We start from the raw sequence: 18,621 nt of genomic DNA on the forward strand, positions 1-18,621 counted from the left end.
TGTAATATATATTATATCTATTATCACTGCTCCCTGTGTAATATATATTATATCTGATCATTACTGATATCACTGCTCCCTGTGTAATATATATTATATCTGATATCACTGCTCCCTGTGTAATATATATTATATCTGATCATTACTGATATCACTGCTCCCTGTGTAATATATATTATATCTGATATCACTGCTCCCTGTGTAATATATATTATATCTGATCATTACTGATATCACTGCTCCCTGTATAATATATATTATATCTGAGATCACTGCTCCCTGTATAATATATATTATATCTGATCATTACTGATATCACTGCTCCCTGTATAATATAGATTATATCTGATCATTACTGATATCACTGCTCCCTGTATAATATATATTATATCTGATATCACTGCGCCCTGTGTAATATGTGTTATATCTGATCATTACTGATATCACTGCTCCCTGTGTAATATGTGTTATATCTGATCATTACTGATATCACTGCTCCCTGTATAATATATATTATATCTGATCATTACTGATATCACTGCTCCCTGTGTAATATATATTATATCTGATATCACTGCTCCCTGTGTAATATATATTATATCTGATGTCACTGCTCCCTGTATAATATATATTATATCTGATGTCACTGCTCCCTGTATAATATATATTATATCTGATGTCACTGCTCCCTGTATAATATATATTATATCTGATCATTACTGATATCACTGCTCCCTGTGTAATATATATTATATCTGATATCACTGCTCCCTGTGTAATATATATTATATCTGATATCACTGCTCCCTGTATAATATATATTATATCTGATCATTACTGATATCACTGCTCCCTGTATAATATATATTATATCTGATCATTACTGATCTCACTGCTCCCTGTATAATATATATTATATCTGATCATTACTGATATCACTGCTCCCTGTGTAATATATATTATATCTGATATCACTGCTCCCTGTGTAATATATATTATATCTGATATCACTGCTCCCTGTGTAATATATATTATATCCGATCATTACTGATCTCACTGCTCCCTGTGTAATATATATTATATCTGATCATTACTGATATCACTGCTCCCTGTGTAATATATATTATATCTGATCATTACTGATATCACTGCTCCCTGTGTAATATATATTATATCTGATCATTACTGATATCACTGCTCCCTGTATAATATATATTATATCTGATCATTACTGATATCACTGCTCCCTGTGTAATATATATTATATCTGATCATTACTGATCTCACTGCTCCCTGTATAATATATATTATATCTGATCATTACTGATATCACTGCTCCCTGTATAATATATATTATATCTGATCATTACTGATATCACTGCTCCCTGTATAATATATATTATAACCATGTCCTTCCTGTGAATCCTCCAGGGGTCCGGTCTCCTCCCATGGTCTATAGACACTGGTAGATTAATTGGCTTCTGAGAAAATTAGTACAGTCTGTGGTAGGATAGAATATATAATATATATACATATATATATATATATATATATAGTAAGCTCCACTGATAATCACTAAATTCAGCCACAAGACACAGCAGAAAGATTTATGTAGGTTTATTAAATGTATACAAAGTAGTAAAATTAGACAATTCAATAAAATAACAAAATAAAATCGTGTCTTAAAATGACAATACCACCAAAAAGTGTCTTTATGTATCATAATAAAGTAGGGAAACTTAGGGGCAATATCTGTATCCAGTTAATTATATTTCATATAAATGTTTCCTCACTTATTAGTCTGATACATAATGCTGAACGAATATATACCAGAGGCAGCTACACATGCTCAGACCAGACCTGCAATATCAGACTGAGCACCCAGATCTATAATAGAGGACGACCTACTCTTCCTTTCAACATAAAAACTGCAATAAATGACACATTGTACATATATCACAGTAGTAAAGTGCAACATAATACAGAGAGTAGAGTCTCTTCCTCTCCAGGCAGATAGACAAACATCTGGTGTTATAGTGACTTCCATTATACTGAGGTAGGTACGATAAGTGTATTGCCGATTGATAACTGGAAGGCACAGCGATGGGATACAGGATTGGCACTATAGAGCTGTACTACATGTTCAGGACGCCGTGTATGACGACTCCCCAGATGCATGAACCCGGCAGAACTCCTGACGACCGCTGGCTTTGTTTCGGCACGGCTGTCCAGCCCTGGTTATTGCCTGGCAGAACTGGCGAGGAGACATTGAAGACACTGAACTGTACGGGGGAGGGAGGAATGCAAAACCAAGAAAATAACTCGACATGTGAATGTAATGGTCTAATTTCTGAGCACTTGGCACTTACACAACTAGATTTCTAGATCATACAAACCAGGTCCGTACTCACAGATTACTGGACATCGAATTGTTCAGACTATAATTTTTCGGCTCCGACACAGCATCAAACGCTGCACCCAGGTGCCGCTGGGAGGTGTTGTATTGCCCCACCTGCTGGTACACAAGATTATTACACTTAATTGCAACAAGAGTGGTGCCAATGTGTTAAAGTTTAAAGATATAACCGGGAGCTTTTCAGGAGCCAGTATAAAATAAAGAAAACAAGTCAAAGTATACATATCTTATATTAATAACATGATCCTAGAACATTTTTGAATTATTGATTTTTAAACTGTGTATACAACTCAACTTGGAATTGGCTTAATTTTTTAGGATATGAAACTTAAGCTAAACTCGGCCCTGTAACCTTTCCATAAACTACAGCGATTCCTGAAGCAGAGATTTAACAATGAGACCACTGTATTGGCCAGAATGTTATGTGGAATGTGTGTAGTTAAAGTTGGATTGGAATGTCTATAACCTGTTTATATCAGGTCTGACGCCAACAATGTAGAGGATATCTCCACCATTAAACCTCTTGTTGTGTGGTGACTCACCTGATACCGGAGGGGCGAATTGTGCACCAGATCCCTGAGCTTTTCAGTCCCCCTGGCTGGAGGAATGGAGACTGAATGCATCAACCAGCAGACATGTAGAGTCCATCGGTCCAACTCCAGCTGGGGGATCCAGCCTCTTATCTGGGGGTAGTCCGACCTCTGTCACATGATCAAACATTTATCTAGAGATCCAGATCTGTGCCAGCAATCAGGAGAGCCGGCACACTCGGCACCAGTCCCGGCACTTACCGGCTTTAAGGGACTGTCGTGTCCTTGGACGGCCTTGGTGATACTGAGCCTGCGCAGTTTCATGGCCGGAGTGGACTGATTGGGGGTCCTCAGACAATGCTGCAGCTTCCAGTCCAGAGGAGCAGGAGACGCTATGATAGATACATCATACACCAAAGACTTGTGACCGAACAGAGAATCATCTATAGAGAAACGTAATACAATCCCATCAGCAAACGGCTTATGTTATAGGTACATGGAATAATCAGTAACAGCATGAGCATGTATGGACAGTATCTGGATATCTACAGGGAATAAAGGAATCAACATCAGCAGCTTAAACAGATGTTACATTATGCAACACTAACAAGCACTTCTCACCTTCTGTATAACCCTCATCCGACAGCTTCCTTAGCTCCTTCTCCAGCAGAGTCTCCTCCCCCATCCTGACAACACAAATATATATACAGAATGTGACGGACATCTAGGATAGAGACCGCTTTACTCCAGCCCAGAACGGACCTGTAGCGCCCCCTGGTGGGAGAGAGCTGTAAATGCTCTCTCCCTCTCCGCAGAAAACTTTCCCAGAAATTTAGTGATTCATGGGGCAGATTTAGGTCTAAATAGCACCCGGCACATAAGCCCCAGCCTGGCTGAATATACAGATGTTATCCCCCATTTCTGTCCAGCTATAAAGAATACATTGAAGAAACCAGTATGGTTTGCAAAACAGTGGGTGTGTATTTGGAGAGTGCCTCTGTTTGTGTATGTACCTTAAATGGAGATATTGCAAACACTGGAGAACATCACATCCATAATGACCAGCGTCAAAGGCAGCCTGTGCATCATATAACCAGGAGGGGCAGGTGGTTGGGAACATTTACCCCCTTCCCCCACACACACGCACACTTACCCCCTGGATGAGGGGATATCACAGACAACAGATTTTTTGGAGTCAAAGTTAAAGGTAAACAGACAAATGACGTATAAAGAGCAAATGCTCTAAATAACAGTCAGATATTGCGGCAAAAATGGGTTAGTTGACCGACCAGCAGGATTTACAGCCGCTCAGCCGGATGGTCAGATTTATCCACATATATGTATAACCTATAGAAGAGACCTCGGTGCTGGGTCATACAGGGCACCGTGGTCGGACAATCACCGTATGCACATCAGATGCCGTCCTCGACTTACCGGATTTACCAGCCAACAGAACAGCCCCATGTAAGTGACAGTATCAGTGTTCCCAACCATGTTGTAATGTGTGACCAGAGTGCTCTAAGTCCACCCAATTGGCCAGCATATCACAGCTTGTATGAGTCACAAATACACAACGCGTTTCGCACAGTGCTCTGTCAGATTAGAGTTGGTGTCGCCATCTATTATTATTTTTTATTTATAGGGCGCTACTAGGTGTCCGTAGCGCCGTACACTGACAAACGAAATTACAATATGAGGAGAGACAGCACAGTACAGTAAACAATAAGCACAATAACTCTGAGAGCTCAAAGCACAGCTAGGGGTGGGGGAGGGGAGAGGGGAAGGTCCGCATACGACAGAGCCCAAGAAGGAAGGCACGGATGACAGGGAGACCCCCAGGGGGGAGAGGAGGAAGTGAGAGGGCACAGGGGGGGGGGGGAAATAGGGTCCTAGAGGAGAAGGGCAAGGTAGCTGGAGAGCAGAGTTAAAAGTGGTGAAGACAGGAGGAGAGGGTGACCCTGCTCAAAGGAGCATACAATCTAAGGGGTGGGGTACACAGAGAGACACGGGGGAGAGAAGGAGGAACAGAGGATAAGGGAAGGGGAATGAAGGGGAAGAGGCATAAGAAAGTTAGGTAATTAAGTGGGAGACTGGAAGGCTTTAAGAAAAAGGTGGGTTTTTAAAGCCCGTTTGAAACTGGACAGATTAGGGGGAAGTTCTGATGGAGGGAGGGAGCTTGTTCCAGTGGAGGGGGGCAGCGCGGGCGAAGTCTTGGATACACGCGTGGGAGGAGGTGATCAGGGGGGAAGAGAGGTGACGGTCATTTTCAGATCGGAGAGGGTGGGATGGAGCATGAATAGAGAGGAGGGAGGAGATGTAGGGTGCAGTGGAGTTGGCGAGGGCCTTGTATGTAAGAGTGAGGAGCTTGAAGAGGATTCTGTAGGGGAAGGGGAGCCAGTGAAGGAATAGGTAGAGGGGGGAGACAGACGAGGAGCGGCGAGAAAGGAAGATGAGCCTAGCGGCTGCGTTAAGTACAGATCGAAGGGGAGCAAGACGAGATTGGGGGAGGCCAGTGAGGAGGAGGTTGCATCTAGAGGCAGAATAATTGCTATGTATTTCCTACATCAGGCCTGGCCAACCTGTGACTCTACAGAAGTTGTGAAACTACAAGTCCCAGCATGCCTTGCCAGTAGATAGCCAGCTGATAGCAGACAGGGTGTGATGTGACTCCCAGGTTGTCTAGTCCCGAGATACATGCACTGCTCTTAGCTAAACTCTCTGCTGTACCAATTACACCCCTATCCTCCCATTTGATATCAGCCTTCACCGGTCACTCCTCCTTCTTCCTTTATATCAGATATATTTGTGGGGGCTGAGGGTGACAGACAAGGTAATAACAGGAGAATTACAGGTACAACGCACAAATTCCATTCTTACTTCTCCGGGGTGGAGAACCGGGCTCCCTTGTCTGTGTGTGACCCGGCTACAGGGACAGGTTGGGGAGGCGGCAGCGCAGGACAGACCTTCCTGTTCTTCACCTTCAGCAAACAGCGGATACAGTTCAGCAGCGTCCAGTGACCTGCGCAGGAAGCAGAACCAAACACATTATCCTCAGTGACCCAGAATGTGGGGGGGGGGGTGGCCAATCGCTGGAGGCCAGGCTGAGGGGGTGGGGGCTGAGGGGGTCACTATAGGCAGATCTCCCAACCTTCACGAAATAAATAAAATCAAACAGGTTCTTTGTCCCATCTAATCTAGGACGCAGCGATTTTTAGATATTTCCGTCCATTTAAAAATGGTGAATTAACGAGCGATGTAGTTCTAAGCTCTCTATTCATTTCAATGGTGTTCCCGGAGTGCATGTAGCAACCCCACTGAAGTGAACGGTTCCCATGAACATCAAAACCTGAAAGAGTTAAACAGAAATGTGCTGTTATTGTGGCTCACGTACCTTCATGTAGACTGTAGTTACTGGTTCTACCTGAAAGATGTCACCAGGACTTGTACGCTGTGCTCAGCGAATCCTATATGTACATTTGTATCACATGTCACGGACAAGGAACCCATCATTCAAGATAAGATCTATATAAGGACTTCTAGAAATAACCTCACACTGGGATCACAAGGACCTCACACTGGGATCACAAGGACGCGATGTCCAGAAGACGTCTCTCTAAATAAATCAGGTGTCTGAAATGAAACCGGGTTCCCCAGAATGTTCACTGTTTGTAGCCAAGTATATACTATGTGATCACTTAATTGTTTGTTTTTATTGCTTGTAAGTTATAGTCACTTAATAAATCATTGCTATTTGAATATATGCTCCAATGGGAACAAAATTTCGGCCTAAGGGCCCTTTTTAATCTTTAGTATTTAAACACTGACGTGTATTTTTTAATACATATAAGTGTAAATCATGTGACCACATGTAAAAAATAAAATCTATTCTGTGTCCATAAAAATCTGCATTCATACTTGTGTCCGTCACCAGCCAATCATGTCGCGACTAGCATGAAGCGTGGATTCTTATTGGCTGTCCAGCTAACAGGAGCCTGTTCCATTATTCTGCAATGGGGAACACTGGGCACATCCGTCCATTGTGTTTATTTTCACCCAGGTGGGGATACATTTTTTACAGGTATAGTATAATCTTACAGACCCCCTTATTACTATGGGACCACTAATTGCCACCCCTGGGGTTACCCCTCCCCCCCGGCAACTGCTGGAGGTGTCAGGTGTGTTCCAAATGATCTTTTTTTGGGTGACCGTGTGCCTGGACCTTCCCAGCAGAGTTATTTGGCTTTATCACATCTAGAGATTTTGGAATTATTTGAGCGCTTATATTCATTTAACACTCCTTCTGCCGAATATTGAAAGCTCCCACTGCAATTATATGAATTAAGTAGCAGTGAGCTTTCAACATTAAAAGTATAAACGATCGATCTATCACTTGACAAATTCAGAGTCCTCGGTCGTGTGGCAATTGCCCATTTAACACGGAGACATGGGAACAAAAAACAGGATATTTGGAATACATCACAAAACTCAACCATGGGGTCTAAATGTCAAACTTGTCCTTAACTTCCCCATTGGTCCGTTATTAAAGCCTCCATACATTGAACTTTCCACATCGCTTGCAGTACATCCATTCATTTCAATGGGGTTAACAGCGCATCTGTGGAAACCGGAACTAAAACGGCCCATTCATTTCAACACTTGTAAATAAATCAGTGGAAACATTTTTGGCGTCTTTAAAATTGTTCTTTCATAGATTTTTAACATTTATGAGAAATTTGATTTGACCGACTGCAATGTCTGGCATTTGGGAGAAAAGTGGTGATATATAGGTCAGTTTGTCTTTAATGTAGGCTATGAAATAGAAAATAGATCTGTAAATCACTAAAAATGGCAATTGGCCACTATTTTTGATCTTTAGTAGATGACCCCTCACTCAGTTTCCCCGTTGACCAGCAGAGGGAGCTCTCTGCACATGAAGATCAGACTCACCGATGACCGTACACACCAGTAACGCCGTGAGCGCTCTGAATCCGAGGGATGTCTGGTGGTTGAGCTCAGACAGGGCGTTGACCACGATCAGGACGAGCAGAACTGCGCGAGAGAAGCCGGGAGTTTGCAGGAAAGTCATCATCAGAGCCAGAAGCAGAAAGTAGGCACCGTGAAGCACACACGTGTATATGGCGTTCAGGTTCCCGCCTGCAACAAAATATCAGTCTCATGTCATACATGGCGCCGCTTTATCCATAGTTACCGTGATAACGTGTTGGCCATTTATATTGTACATCTATTCAATTCTACATTTACAATTAAAACACCTACCGGCATCTAATATTTAGATTTCGCTATTTCGAGAGTGGGAAGAGGAGCCGGGGTGACATACAAGGCAGTAATAGGGAATATAAGGTTGGTTTGGTTTTTTTTCTGGACAACAGAGCACCCCCCCCCCACCCTTCCCCCCCCACACACAGTAAATAAAAAGAATAAAACTTGGGTGAAGGTCTTTTAAGCGTATCCAAGCATGGGAGCCCTGGGCAACACCTCAACATAAACCTTCCTTTCTCCCTTTGACTTCTCGCCCCTTCAGTAGATCCTGAAACTGATCAGCAGACCCCAAGATCAGCCCTCTTAAGGACCCGTTTTCAGTTGCCTAAAGTTGATCTATAACAAAAGGTTTCCTCCACGACTGACCATCTTGGTTCTTTTGATCTAACCCACCCCAGGTGAGAAGAGAAGCACTGGATCATTAATGGGACCCACCAGACAAGAGGATCAGGACCCATCAGAGAGGAGGATCTCCTCACTGAACGTATAGTTTATCATATCTTCGGAATCTCCACCCAACACCAAACGCCATGTTTAGGGCTCTTTAAGGTGGGATTGGCAGAGACTTACCAGCCCAGTTGATGAAGGCTTGGATGTAGCTGAGCCGGTTCTCCACACTCCGATGCATGTGGTCCATGGCATAGAGCACCGTACCCAGACTCTGGTTCATCCGCTGCAGCTTCTCCATCAGCACGTCGAAGTACTGAGCGCTTCTGTTCTGGTAGGACAGGAAGAGGGCCAGGTTGGACTCTGCACAGAGAAAAAACCATGAGGAGCGAAGGTCATCACCTGAAAGGTAACCTGGACCTCAGCTGGGCTGCAGGTCTGCATTTAACATTAATGTCATGCTTGGATATCATTAACAGAGAATGATGATAAACAAAAATTATATTTGTTAACTTCTTTTCCTTGAAGTACTCCATGGCAGCCTTAACAATGGGTTATCTCACTAATCAGCAGATACAGGAAAAATAAACTCACCTGAAGTGTATACAAGGTGACTCCTCCGTTACTTTGGTGTCTTTAGTAAGTTCCCCAGCTGGCCAATGAGAACACAGAACATGGTTGGGAACATAGGGCTGACAAAGCCCCTTTACTTACTCTGTGGCCGCCCTCACATAGGGACGTTCCAAAGCAGTAACAGGGTGGGGACTTAAGACTTAATTAGACTTACAGATATTGAGCAATTTCTTGGAGGCATTTTGTCCCCAACAGCACATCAGCAGCAGAGGAAACATCTGGAAGATAGTCTGGTGAAAGTGTGCAGAGCTGACCACCCAGCTGCAATGTAGATGTCATTCATTGAGGCCTGAGACTTGCATGCCCAGGAGCTAGCTACAGCTCTTGAAAAATTGGCCTTTAAAATTTCTGGCACGTCACACCCATTCCCCCTTGTAGGCCTGTGCAATAACATCTCTAATCCAGCTTGGCGAAGTAGGTTTGGATGGAGCACATCCTTTGCGGGAATCTGCAGGAAGAATAACTTGTTGGTGTCTTCTGAAATTGTTCTGGAAAGGTAGAAGATATTGCTCTAACAACATCCAGACTATATAATGGTTCTTGGCAATGTGTTTTATTTGGTAAACCCACCGGAATGTTGTGGTAGATGTGGCCTTTTGGGCCCAAACATGAAACCACCAGTTCTACTGTTTAAGAATGAGCAAAATACAACCTGCATCCCAGATAGAACTCAGAGCTCACCACAATCACAAATTTAGGAGGCCAGTGGTTTATCCATTGGGCTACTGGGGACTGGTGGGAGGCGCTTCTGACTTTTCGATAAGAATGAATAAATCCAGCTACAGGGCTATGCCACATTTTCTGAGTGGCCATAAGGACCACCAATGCTTTGGTGAAGGTCCTGGAAAACATGGGAAGCTGAAAGGACGGCAGGTGAGCTAAGGGACATCCCTGGAAAAGAATCTGAGGAATAAATGATTATATCTTGCAATAGTAATGTGAAAAAAAAAAAAAAAAAGCTTCCTACAAGTCTAGTGAGGTCAGAAAATCTCCCTCTTCAGTAAACAGGTTGAGTATCTTGGTCCAGAACAGCTTTTAAGAGATATTAGTCCGATGAGCTCACAGAACCCCCCCTCCCCCCTCCCTTATTTACCAGAACAGAAACTTGACCAGACAACCACAGTCCTGTTTTATAACCAAGCTGCTGCTCTGTGAAACAATTACCCCTGAGCCCTGCAGAGACGCTGAGCTTAAATATTAATCAGCCATAATGCAGCGGAGTATGAAGAACCAGTTCTACACCGTGTGGGCGATATTACCTACTAAGCTGTTGTAAAGCTTCTGTCCCCTATCACTCTGTCTGAGGGCGAGACGACAGACTGACATGGGGCTTCGGTGATTTTCGTCAAACCCCAGAATGGGCGGAGTCAGACAGCTCAGAGAGCTGACAATACGCCGGCTGAATTTGGAGGATGGAGAAAACTTTGTAAAAACAGTATTTTACCGCTAGGTGAATCTATAAATCATTTCAACTGTGTAAGTTATTCTCACATGTGATCATTCTATAGAATTTCTTTAGCGAATTTACTAGCCCCTTTTCCACTCACCACCGGTTCTGACGACAATAGTTAATTGATATTACCCCCGTCTGTTAGCTGCTAATTATTTCATGGTTGTGATATATAATAAACTTCCTCTCCAATAAAAAAATAAAATAAATCTTTTCTTCTCTACTTAATGGGTCACTTGTTGCGCGAATTATATGCACAGTAATACGTCTGACACTGATGATCGTGGTGATTACACGGCTCACATTGATCTATCACGGCACAAGCCGGGAATCAGCAGCATTAGTAGATGTCCTGACGGGTCACAGGGACACCAGCACTGTACAGGACGCTGCCCCAGAGACCAGGAGTAAACCTACCGATTTTGGAGTAAACTTCCTGAGATCGGTCCCGGACCTCAGAAAGGTCGGCTAATATGGATTTATGTCCCTCCTGCACCTCCGCGTCCTGCTCCTTCAGATGTCCGCTCACATTCTCTGCAGACAGAACAAGAGGAAAATTAATTAATCCCTGAGGATTAACGCCACAAGACATAATGAGAGGGTTTCTCCGCACCCATCTTCTGAGCGATCCCTTCGATCATCTGCGCCACCAGGTGGTGCCCACTGGCGATCAGAGCCTTCTCCTCCGCCAGCATCTCCAGGTTACCGCTGATGGAGGTCTCCATCTCCTCCTGGTTACTCTGCAGCTGTTCCTGCTGGGATAAGAGATCGGCCTGACTGCCGAGGACCTTCTGCAGCGACTCCGACGTCAACTCCTTCAGCTCTTCCTGCCCGTCCTGCCGAGACACCGTCAGACCATAACTACTAACGGATGCAATTTTGCTTTATTTCCAAACTACGTCCAAAGACCAAAACCAGATTTATGGCTTCCAGTTTAATAATTGCAACAATAATAAAACACCCCCCACTGTGTAATAAGTCATATAATAGATGTGCTTTACTCTGGTACAAACTTACATCCACAACTATACCCACAAAACCCTATGGCTGCTCAGTGAGTAAGGGCTCCTCATGAGCATACAATATTGCCCACTGATCCAATACAAAATACATGGCCTGTGGCGCCATCCTGCGACATTACCTTCAGCATTTTCATGGCCTCCAGCTGACTCATGGCTGTGGACACCAGCGTGTTGACGGTGAGCTCTGTCCGGCGGCGGAAGTGAAGCTGGCGGGTGGCGTAGCAGACTGAGCGCGCCCGGTTGCTGACAATATGATAGGCGTTCCAGGTATCGGGGTCCATGGATGCCGTGCACTCCGCAAGCGTCTGCTCAGAAAGACGCTCAGGTCACGTTTCCGGCAAAGAAAAACATCCACTCACACACACATTACTCAGATACTATCTGATTATCATATAATACCAGTTACTTTATTACAAGTACTTGAGATTTACTCATTCTGTGTTTATTTAATGCTAATATTAAACTTATTCTGATACTTAATGTTCAGCTGCTGATTACAATTCTGGGAAGTGAAACAACCAATTTCATATCTTCCTTCCAAGTGGCTCATTAGTACATCGTACACCAATCTCTTATAATGATACTACTGCATAGAGATTACAGGGATTATATTGCTCTGAATGGTTTATAGGTCTATGTACATATAATATCTGCAGTGTACAGAGCTATATACAATCATGGGGGTGTTGGACTACACGTTATTCCCAACCAGAAGCAGAAATCATCCACAGATTGTGCCTTTTGTAGAAAAGTGGGCACAGACAAAACCACTGACATATTCTTTATTTAGAATTCGATTTCTTCTCTAGGACTGTGCGAAATTTACAGTTTTGATTTTTAGCAGCAGCCGCTGTTTTTATAAATATTTACCAATGAGGGTGAAATCATTTCAGCATCATATAACATCCAATCACTTAAAAGCTAAGGGCAAAGCGTTTTGCTGTACTTGATGTGCACTACACACACACAACCAGTAGGTGGTGTGCCATAATCACCATAAATGCTCACCATCTCTTCAGTACAGGGGTACGTCTTACGCCCCTCTACTTCTGCTTGGCAGTTGAACAGCGTAACCCCGAGTTTTGCAATCTCTTCTTCAGATATCTCTGTACAAGATGATCTCAGGTGACTCACAACCTGTAATAATCCAGAAAACACCATTAAAATGATTTGCTGGAACGTATTTTCACAATATCTGATAGAATCCAGAGCATCTAATATTATTATTACCTATTATTCATTTCACCAAACCAGTTCTACAAAGCATAAGACAGGAGCTAGCAATATCTGTTTGTATCAAACTTACCTCCGTATACGATCTCTTCATCTCAAATATAAACCTTCTAGCAATAACAGAAACATGGCTCACACAATCAGACACTGCCTCACCTGCAGCCCTTTCACATGGTGGTCTCCATCTCACCCACACCCCCAGACCGGGAGGCAGACAAGGGGGAGGGGGGGGGGGGGGTTGGACTACTTCTTTCCCAACAGTGCACATTCACAGTTCTCCCAAATGTCCCATCACTCACGTTCACATCTTTTGAAGTACATGCCGTTAGGATTTTTAACCCATTCTCTATGCGTGTTGCTGTCATCTATTGCCCCCCTGGACCGACAATTTCTTGAACACTTCTCTGCGTGGCTCCCTCACTTCTTATCCTCTGACATCCCCACCATCATCATGGGTGATTTCAACATTCCTATTTCTAATCCACGTTACAATGCTGCTTCCAAACTACTCTCTCTAACCTCCTCACTTGACCTCTCCAGTGGACTGAATCCACTGCTCATCAGATTGGCCACTGTCTTGATCTTGTTTTCTCTAGACTATGCTCAGTTTCTAATTTCCTTAACACTTCTTTCCCCCTCTCGGATCATCACCTTATTAGCTAAGCGCTCACCCCCAGTTATTTACTCTCCCGAGTGTCAAACTCTCCCAAGCCTCCTCGTACCCGCATAAATAATAACTCTATTGATCTTCAACAGTTTTCCTCCTCTCTCCAACACCTTCTCTCCCCAATTTCTACATTCTCCTCCACTGATTGGGCAGTACCCCATTTTCAGCAAACCCTAGCAACTGCCCTGGATCAAGTGGCTCCAGCGACACTACATACTCTGCGTAGAATTCGTTGCCAACCGTGGCACACTACAGTAACACAAACTCTACAAAAACGTTCTTGTTAAGCAGAACGTCACTGGCGTAAATCTTGTACCTCTAATGAATTCATCACATATACTGATATCTACCACTCCTATAGAAATGCCCTGGACACTGCAAAACAAGCATACTTCCAATCTCTCATCTATGCTCAGGCTTCTAACACCAAACGCCTCTAACACATTTAACTCTCTTCTCAATCATCCCACCCCAAATCCTCCAACTACCATCAGTGCCCAGGATCTTGCTTCCTATTTCATGGACAAAATAGATAAGATCAGACTTGAAATGATATCATCTCCCTCGACAAGCAATCAGCTCAATTCCTTTGTAGCACCCTCTGACACTCTCTCATTTGATCCCACAAATGAAGAAGAAGTTTCTTCTCTCTTCTCATCTTCCTACTCTACCTCCTGTCCTCTTGATCCCATTCCCTCACAAATGGGCATGTCCCTGTCTCCTGTGCTCATTCCCCTTCTAACTAAAATCTGTAATCTCCCTCTTTCTACTGGTATTTTTTCATCACTATTCAACCACGCAGTGATTACTCCCATTTTAAAAAAACAGAATTCTGACCCAAACTCTCTCGTAAATTACTGCCCCATCTCCCAGCTCCCGTGCCCCTCCAAGCTTCTCGAGAGAATTGCCTACACTCACCTCACACACTTTCTTACAGCAAACCACCTATTGGATCCTCTTCAGTCAGGCTTTCACTCTCAACACTCCACAGAGACTGCGCTGACCAAGGTTGTCAATGACTTGATCACAGCAAAAGGTAATAACCATTACTCTCTTCTAATTCTCCTGGATCTCTCTGCTGCATTTGACACTGTTGACCACTCTCTCCTCATACAAACGCTACAATCCCTAGGTCTTGAAGGCACTGTCCTATCCTGGTTCTCATCCTACCTATCTAATCGCTCTTTCAGTGTTAATTTCTCTGGATCCACCTCTGCTCCGCTTCCTTTATCAGTTGGAGACCACAAGGCTCAGTCCTAGGTCCTCTGCTATTCTCTATCTACACCACTTCTCTTGGAAAACTAATAAGCTCCTTTGGATTTCAGTATCATCTCTATGTGGATGATACACAAATCTATCCTCTCCTGATCTTTCACCATCTGTGTTGTCTCGCGTTACTGACTGTCTTTCTGCCATTTCATCTTGGATGTCCTCTCGCCAACTCAAACTCAATCTTTCAAAAACTGAATTAATAATATTCCCACCCAACAGAAGCTTCCTGCCTGACATTTCTATTTCTGTTGATAACATGACCATAAATCCCACCCCGCAAGCTCGCTGCCTAGGTGTAATCCTTGACTCACAACTATCATTTATTCCCCACATCAACTCTATATCTAAATCATGTTACATACATGTAATACATACATTCCCATAGATTGTAAGCTTTCGAGCAGGGTTCTCTTACCTCTCTGTCTGTATGTATTGCCCAGTATTGTATTATTAATGTTTGTTCCCAATTGTAAAGCGCTACGGAATTTGCTGGCGCTATATAAATAAATGTTGATGATGATGATGAAAACATTTCCAGAATACGCACATATCTGACACAAGACACCGCAAAAACATTCATTCATGCACTCATCTCCCGCATTGACTATTGCAATTCCCTCCTTACTGGTCTTCCCAAAGTCAGACTTGAACCCCTACAATCTATTATGCACGCAGCGGCTAGATTGATTTTCCTTACTAACCGTTATTCCTCTACTGAGCCACTCTGTCAGTCTCTACATTGGTTAACTGTATTTCAACTAACCCAATATAAAATTCTTCTACGACCATGGCCTTATCTGTGTGGAGTTTGTATGTTCTCCCTGTGTTTGCGTGGGTTTCCTCCGGGTGCTCCGGTTTCCTCCCACACTCCAAAAACATACTGGTAGGTTAATTGGCTGCAATCAAAAATTGACCCTAGTCTCTGTCTGTCTCCCTCTCTGTCTGTCTTTGTGTGAGTGTGTGTATATATTAGGGAATTTAGACTGTAAGCTCCAATGGGGCAGGGACTGATGTGAATGAGTTCTCTGTACAGCGCTGCGGAATTAGTGGCGCTATATAAATAAATGATGATGATGATGATGATAACATACAAGGCCGTCAACAAAATTGCACCAACATACATTTCCTCACTTGTCTCAAAATATTTCCCAACTTGTCACTTCCACTCTGCACAAGATCTACGTCTCTCCTCCACTCTCATCACTTCCTCCCATTCTCAGTTACAGGACTTTTGCCGGGCTGCACCCACTTTGTGGAATTCCCTCCCTTGCACAGTAAGACTTTCCTCTGGTCTGCAAACCAAGCGTTCTCTGAAAACCCACCTCTTCAGGCAAGCTTATAATATTCAACCACCATCTTAATCTCCATAGGTTACACTATTACCAACCCTCTACACAGCTAACACAAGACAACAACCCTCTGACCAACATTGCTGCAAACACAGTCCACTCAATACTTTTAAACTTTGCATTCTAGCTGGTCCAATGTGCAATATGATGTAGCAAGTGCCCTTGTGTATCAAACTCCCATTGTCCTATAGATTGTAAGCTTGTGAGCAGGGTTCTCTTACCTCTCTGTATGTATTGCCCAGTATTGTCTTATTGATGTTTGTTCCCAATTGTAAAGCGCTATGGAATCTGCTGACGCTATATAAATAAATGTTGATGATGATGATGATGATGATGGAAGACTAAACACTACTTGCGTCATAACAGAACACACTGTAATACACTTATTTATAGGGATTATGGGGATCACCAGCGACTATCCTTTGCCGGGGAGGAGGGGGGGGATCCTGGGCCCCACCTTATAGTGACAGCCGTCCAGTGGAGAGAGCTCGAACTGATTGGCTTCAGCCAGAAACTTGTCATCCGCTGTCGTCATTTCAAACGGAGCATTCGGGAGAGATTGAGGGTCGGGATTTGCTTCCTTTGGGGCTGCAGGGGACCGACTCGAAGACTTGCGGGTAAACCAGCCAAAAAATGCCCCACTATGTGCAGGAAGGGTGAGGAGGGCAAAAAGCAGCAGTAACTGTCTGTCCAGAGACATTATGAGACCTGGACAGGGAACAGAGAGGGTCAGTGATGTTGGACATTTACCCCAAAATGCAAAACACTTTACACAAACCAACTGTAACACAGGGGCAGGACAGCGCACAATACAGAGGTACCGCAGGGGCAGGATAGTAACACAATATACAGCATAAAGCAGCACCTGGTGTAGATGTGTCAGACTAGTGCTGTGTACAGTGTCAGTACAGTATACTGGTCACACATTGACAATAAACTAGTTAAGAGTTCAGCCATAACCTTACATTTCCTACACTTTGTCCTCACATTGAGCGTCAGACCTGTGTCTCAGCCTCCTCAGTGTAATGTACTCAGTATTCCCACAGAGCTCTGTGGTATTTACCAAACACTAACCCTGCAGACTCACAGTGTATACAGACACCTATGTGTGAGTGTACACAAGGCTGCGCTGCGGCACATTAAACGCATCTTGTGCACATGATTATAACACCTGTACACACAGGATAATATGTAATTCTGTATCCAGGAGAGCACAGCAGCCAGTTACATAGAGAACCTGCATTAAGGTAACAATACATTTATATACAGACAAGATACCACAGTACAGGGAGACCTGCAGTAGACAGATGGTGACTGGAGACAACTTTTTAAATTGATTTGGGGTGATTATGTGACCCCTTCCCCACATATGTCTGGAGAATACACAGACATAGCTGGGGCTGCAGCAGCTATGGGGGATACTCAGCGGATGGGGCAGTAGGGACGGTATATGGCAGCTGGTGCAGTAAATGTATAGGGGGAGGTGTAGTAGTATATAGAGGCTAGGAGAAGATATATGGAGGCAGGTGTAATAAAAAGGTAGGTGTTGCAGTAATATAGAAGTTGGTGTAATATAAAGGTTGGTTAAGTAATATAGAAGTTGGTGTAATATAAAGGTAGGTGTTGCAGTAATATAGAAGTTGGTGTAATATAAAGGTAGGTGTTGCAGTAATATAGAGGCTGGTGTAATATAAAGGTTGGTGAAGTAATATAGAAGTTGGTGTAATATAAAGGTAGGTGTTGCAGTAATATAGAAGTTGGTGTAATATAAAGGTAGGTGTTGCAGTAATATAAAGGTTGGTGTAATATAAAGGTAGGTGGTGCAGTAATATAGAGGCTGGTGTAATATAAAGGTTGGTGGTGCAGTAATATAGAGGCTGGTGTAATATAAAGGTAGGTGTTGCAGTAATATAGAGGCTGGTGTAATACAAAGGTAGGTGTTGCAGTAATATAGAGGCTGGTGTAATACAAAGGTAGGTGTTGTAGTAATATAGAGGCTGGTGTAATATAAAGGTAGGTGTTGCAGTAATATAGAGGCTGGTGTAATACAAAGGTAGGTGTTGTAGTAATATAGAAGTTGGTGGTGCAGTAATATAGAGGCTGGTGTAATATAAGGTTGGTGGTGCAGTAATATAGAGGCTGGTGGTGCAGTAATATAGAGGCTGGTGTAATATAAAGGTTGGTGGTGCAGTAACATAGAGGCTGGTGTAATATAAAGGTAGGTGGTGGTGTAATAGAGAGGGTGGTGTAATATACAGGCTGGTGTAATACCCGGATCCTCTGATATCTTCTCTCTTACAGGTATTTGCTGGAGGGTTCGTTTATAACAGATCGCTTTCTGACGTCATATAAGATTGACCAATCGCAGCGTCTGCCCACAGT

General features: G+C 43.4%; 1 protein-coding gene across 3 annotated transcripts; it reads right to left on the reverse strand.

Annotated features, from left to right (window-relative positions):
- Positions 1–1,601: 1,601 nt before the first annotated feature.
- Positions 1,602–18,612, reverse strand: LOC142158016 (protein brambleberry-like). Of its 3 annotated transcripts, none has more exons than XM_075211589.1 (13): positions 18,511–18,612; positions 16,697–16,947; positions 12,727–12,855; positions 11,838–12,023; positions 11,310–11,532; positions 11,114–11,230; positions 8,797–8,976; positions 7,894–8,100; positions 5,824–5,965; positions 3,568–3,632; positions 3,208–3,389; positions 2,412–2,512; positions 1,602–2,282 (listed from the first exon to the last, which is right to left on the reverse strand). In XM_075211589.1, the coding sequence occupies exons 2-13, from the start codon at positions 16,937–16,939 to the stop codon at positions 2,144–2,146; spliced, it is 1,914 nt and encodes a 637-aa protein (XP_075067690.1). In that variant the 5' UTR covers positions 16,940–16,947; positions 18,511–18,612; the 3' UTR covers positions 1,602–2,143. The 3 variants fall into 3 exon arrangements, with proteins under 3 accessions (XP_075067690.1, XP_075067688.1, XP_075067689.1); XM_075211587.1 differs by having other exon boundaries at positions 2,412–2,515; XM_075211588.1 differs by having other exon boundaries at positions 2,412–2,515; positions 18,539–18,606.
- Positions 18,613–18,621: the final 9 nt, after the last annotated feature.

The sequence above is a fragment of the Mixophyes fleayi genome, chromosome 5, assembly GCF_038048845.1.
Source record: "Mixophyes fleayi isolate aMixFle1 chromosome 5, aMixFle1.hap1, whole genome shotgun sequence".
Taxonomy (NCBI): Eukaryota; Metazoa; Chordata; class Amphibia; order Anura; family Limnodynastidae; genus Mixophyes; species Mixophyes fleayi.

Excerpts from the sequence above, each read along its gene's own strand:
- LOC142158016 (XM_075211587.1), bottom strand. The coding sequence starts at position 16,939 with ATGTCTCTGGACAGACAGTTACTGCTGCTTTTTGCCCTCCTCACCCTT. Across the intron at positions 8,977-11,113 it reads GGAAGTTTACTCCAAAATCG|AGTCCAACCTGGCCCTCTTC; the intron begins GTAGGTTTACTC and ends TTCTCTGTGCAG. Across the intron at positions 2,283-2,411 it reads AATTCGATGTCCAGTAATCT|TTCAGTGTCTTCAATGTCTC; the intron begins GTGAGTACGGAC and ends TCCCCCGTACAG.